The following is a 4,282-nucleotide window of genomic DNA, read 5'->3' as shown; positions in this document are numbered from 1 at the left end:
GCCTCAAATAAACTCACAAAAGTTCTTTACAGGTTTGAATGTTTTTATGTTAACAGGAGATTGCCCAAAGTAGTATTGTCGTAGTACAGGACCAGATAAATCCACTGGCAGCAATTTACCAAAATCGGAGAGGACTTGACCTCCACACAGTTGAGAAAGGAAGGCTATGCCTATTCCTAGAGGAAGAATGCTGTTTTTACACCAACCAGTCTGACATAGTAAGGGATGGGGCCAAGAAACTAGTTACTAGGTGGCTCTCTTTTCCTCCCTGGCTGCTTGAAGATAAACCTTCATCATGAATGACACGGTAACCATCCGGACCAGGAAGTTCATGACCAACAGACTACTTCGGCGGAAGCAAATGGTCATTGATGTCCTTCACCCTGGGAAGGCAACAGTACCCAAGAGAGAAATTCGGGAAAAACTAGCCAAAATGTATAAGACCACACCTGATGTCATCTTTGTGTTTGGATTCAGAACCCACTTTGGTGGTGGCAAGACCACTGGCTCTGGCATGATTTATGATTCCTTGGATTATGCAAAGAAAAATGAACCCAAACACAGACTTGCAAGACATGGCCTATATGAGAAGAAGACCTCAAGAAAACAGAGAAAGGAATGCAAGAACAGGATGAAGAAAGTCAGGGGGACTGCTAAGGCCAATGTTGGTGCTGGCAAAAAGTGAGCTGGAGATTGAACAACAGAAGGAGTAAAGATTCTTCGGTGATTTTATCTGTGATGGTTGTGCAGATTTTTCGTGAGAGGATTAATAAACTATAAACTTCTATGTGGGGAAAAAAAAAAGAAACTAGTTACTAGTATGGGACTTCAAAAGTCCAACAACAACTTTCAGAATCCTTGGGCACCTGGCTACAGAATCTTAACTGGACCTCCTCGCTTCTCCCTCTAGTCAGACCCCTCTTAATGCTCTTCCTGGCACTCATCTTTGGCCCATATATCCTAAGAGCCTTTTCCTCCTTCCTCCAAAACTGCATTCAGGCAATTACCAATAGATCCATAGAGAAAGTGATGCTATTCCAGACCTACACTAGATATCATCCCCTCCCTCAATCACCAACTCACTAGGGACATCTCTATACCCCACCTAAGCATGAAGAAGTTACAGAAGAATGAGATCAGCCTCCCTCATCATCCTGTGAGAATAAACAAGTCATCTTTTCTGTCAAAGAACAGTTTAGACAGCCGCCATATTGGCCACTGCATCTCCTTGGGGCCGCCATCTTGAAACAGCAAAGGCCAACCCTTCCCTTTGAATTAGCCAATCACGAAAGACTGTGTGCCTGAGCTCCAATCAAGAGCAAGGGACAGGTCACGTGCGTCAGGGATTATAAATCCCCGAGCAGATCACCTGCTCAGTGTGCGCACCCTTCTATGTAGAAGTAAAGATATTTGCCTTGCTGCCTGGCTCCTGAGTATGTTTTGTGTTCTACCAGGACCCCTGACTTGAGGGGCTTGCCTTATTTCTAACAATCCTCACCTTGAAGAAATCCCACCTTATAGGAACCTCAGCTTACAGGGGAAAAGAGAGAAAGAGAGAGAGACTGGAATGCTAGGCGCATTCTTGTGCTCCATTATGCTCTGCTTGGGACTCTTGCCCCTCCAGGCAGTTTTCCTGTTATTCTCATTACAGGTTTCGCAAGACATGATTAACAGCCTTCAGATTCCAGTAAACCACCTCACCCAGTTTCCAGTGGACTGCCTACACCCAGTCCCCCACCTGCACCTGTTCCAGCTGGTTACTCTGACTGACCTTTACAGGAGACATAAATATCCCGCTCCCCCTACTCTGCTCTAATGATGCCATTTTGGACTCAGCCCTTCTGCTCACCGATATAACAATAAATTTCTGATTCTTTATCACTTTTGGCATTGTGCATTCCTCCTTTGGTGACCTTAACAGGAAACATCTACCTCAGGTTAGGAAATAATTGGAAGGTGTCATCTATTTCCATTTATTTATTCACTCACTCATTCAATAAATATTTATCAAATGCCTCCTCTGTGCCCAGCACTGTTCCAACATCTGGGTATACAACAGTGAACTGAACAAACTCCCTGCCTTCATGGGAATTATATTTTGTGAGAAAGATGGGTAATAGCATAAATACACAAGTAATAATTAGTATGTTGGGGAAGGTAACTGATGTAGTGAAAAGTAAATGAAGGTAAAGGTGGGGGGATAGGTAATATTAGAGATGAAGTATAATTTATATAGAATGGTCAGGGAAGGGCCAACTGATAAAACAACCTTAAACACAGACTTGAAATGAAGAAGCAAAACTTGGAAATACCTGAGGGAACTCTCCAGATAGAGAAAAAAACAAATGCCCAAGCCCTGACACAATGAGTGAAAATAAAGGGGAGAAGAGGTCTGAGGAGTGAGCCCTGGGACATACCAATATGTGGGGTCAGGGAGATAAGGAGGGTCCATCAAAGGAGAAAGAGATGGAGGAGCACCGAGGTAGTAGGAAAACAGAGAGGGATGTTCTGGAAGCCACCTGCACAGAATGTTCAAAGAAGGAAAAGGAGGGATAATCACTGGATCAAAGGCTCATGATCAAATGTATGATGAGGATTGAGAATTGATCATTGGTTTTAGCAACAGGGGAAACATTAGAGAAACTGAAGCAACAAATGTAGGCAAGTCATTCAAGAAGTTTTGCTATTAAAGAAAATATCCAAACAAGACAAATTAGGGGCTATTACAGCATGTTTTTGTGTTAATTAGAATGATTGGGGAGGGAGGGAAAAAAATCATATTGTGGGGGAGGGATGGGGCAACTACTGAACAGTCTCCTTCAGCAAAGAAGAGGTTGATTCCTTAATAACTAGGTTCTTGGGTACTCCTACAATCGAGGCCATGTGGGACCCCTATAGAAAATATTCTCCAATAAAGAGGGTCTTAAAGTTAAAATGAAGAGCCACACCTTAAACAATCCATCAAAAGTGACAGTCACCAGTTTAAAAAAACAAAGAGAGAACTTGCACCCCAAGAATTAGAGATAATAGAGCACTCTGAAAACATTTAAAATAAATATTCTGAATTGCTCGAATAGACAAAGAAGTATAAACTATAAAACAAAAGAATAACATTATAGGAAAGGGGAGGAGACATGATGGGAAGAAGGAAACAAAAAATAAAACTGTAGGGTCAAGTATGTGTTTTACAAACTAAAAGATATTCACTTTTTAGAAAAGAAAAGGTCTAATTTTCATGATGGTCATAAACAACAAATATCCTTGTGTTGGGGGCAAAAATAGAATATTGGGGACTAGCTATAGTTATAAGAAATATGAAACATACTCTGTTAAATGTGATTGTTTTATTCTGATTAAAGAAAGCACATTCTACCCTCCTACAAAGGCGAGTCTGTGGTTCCCTGTCTTTGGACACGTAAGAATTGGAGGCAAAGAAATGTGGACTTGGAGAAGTCTGGAGCCAGCCTGCTCCCTGCAGGCTCAAGATCAACCATCCCACATAGAAGAAAAGAAGAAAAAGAAAAAAAGAAAGAAAGAAAGAAAGAAAGAAAGAAAGAAAGAAAGAAAGAAAGAAAGAAAGAAAGAAAGAAAGAAAGAAAGAAAGCACATTCTAACCTGGCTGGGAGTTGTATGCAGACCTGGGAGCTTACCTGGAAACGCTGCCCATCCTCCCCAACCTGAAACTGCCTATTATCATGGAAAGATTAACAACCTTGTTGAGGAAAGGAAACAATGGAGTCCCGGATGCCTCCTGCCTTTTGCAAACCCCTTCCCCCCCACATTGCCCACATTGCCTGCAATCTGTAACCATGATACCCATTCATATTCTTTTTGCCCACTTCCCATGTAATCTTTGCCTTTGTACCCTATATAAGCAGCTAGCTTATTTTGGGGGGATGCAGAACAGATTTTTATGGATGACCTGCTGCTCTCCTATACTGCTGGCATTATTGTAATAAATGCTCACAGATGATTTGACCCTGTCTCTGCTTAATTGGCTCAAGTAGTGGCAGGCAGCCTGAACCCATTGGTTGTCTGGTTTCAAATATAATGGGCTGACTCATCCCTCATTTGCCACGTTGAGCTGAAGCGTCACAGCATGGGAGGTGCTGTGGGGGGAGAGGAAAGATTCCATGCAATCGAGCAGTTGACAGTGGGGTCCCACATTCTCATTTGCTTGCAACATATTGAGACATATTTGAAAGGTGAACATGGTGGTGGGCATTGGCAGGCTAAGTAGCCATCTCAGATGGTGATTTTAAAAAAAATGAATTTATTTAAG

At 42.1% G+C, this 4,282-nt stretch overlaps 1 protein-coding gene and 1 non-coding gene across 2 annotated transcripts; both read left to right on the top strand.

Moving 5' to 3' along the window:
- The first annotated feature begins 256 nt into the window (after positions 1-256).
- On the top strand, positions 257-778 carry LOC103296847 (40S ribosomal protein S24-like). Its single transcript, XM_054709403.1, has one exon. The coding sequence runs from the start codon at positions 296-298 to the stop codon at positions 683-685; it is 390 nt and encodes a 129-aa protein (XP_054565378.1). The 5' UTR covers positions 257-295; the 3' UTR covers positions 686-778.
- Positions 779-3,372: 2,594 nt separating this feature from the next.
- LOC114227081 (small nucleolar RNA SNORA38) lies at positions 3,373-3,503 on the top strand. Its single transcript, XR_003613177.2, has one exon. It is a non-coding gene; the product is annotated as a small nucleolar RNA SNORA38 (small nucleolar RNA).
- Positions 3,504-4,282: the final 779 nt, after the last annotated feature.

The sequence above is a fragment of the Eptesicus fuscus genome, chromosome 20, assembly GCF_027574615.1.
Source record: "Eptesicus fuscus isolate TK198812 chromosome 20, DD_ASM_mEF_20220401, whole genome shotgun sequence".
Classification (NCBI taxonomy): Eukaryota; Metazoa; Chordata; class Mammalia; order Chiroptera; family Vespertilionidae; genus Eptesicus; species Eptesicus fuscus.
This window is presented reverse-complemented; position numbering and strand designations above follow the sequence as displayed.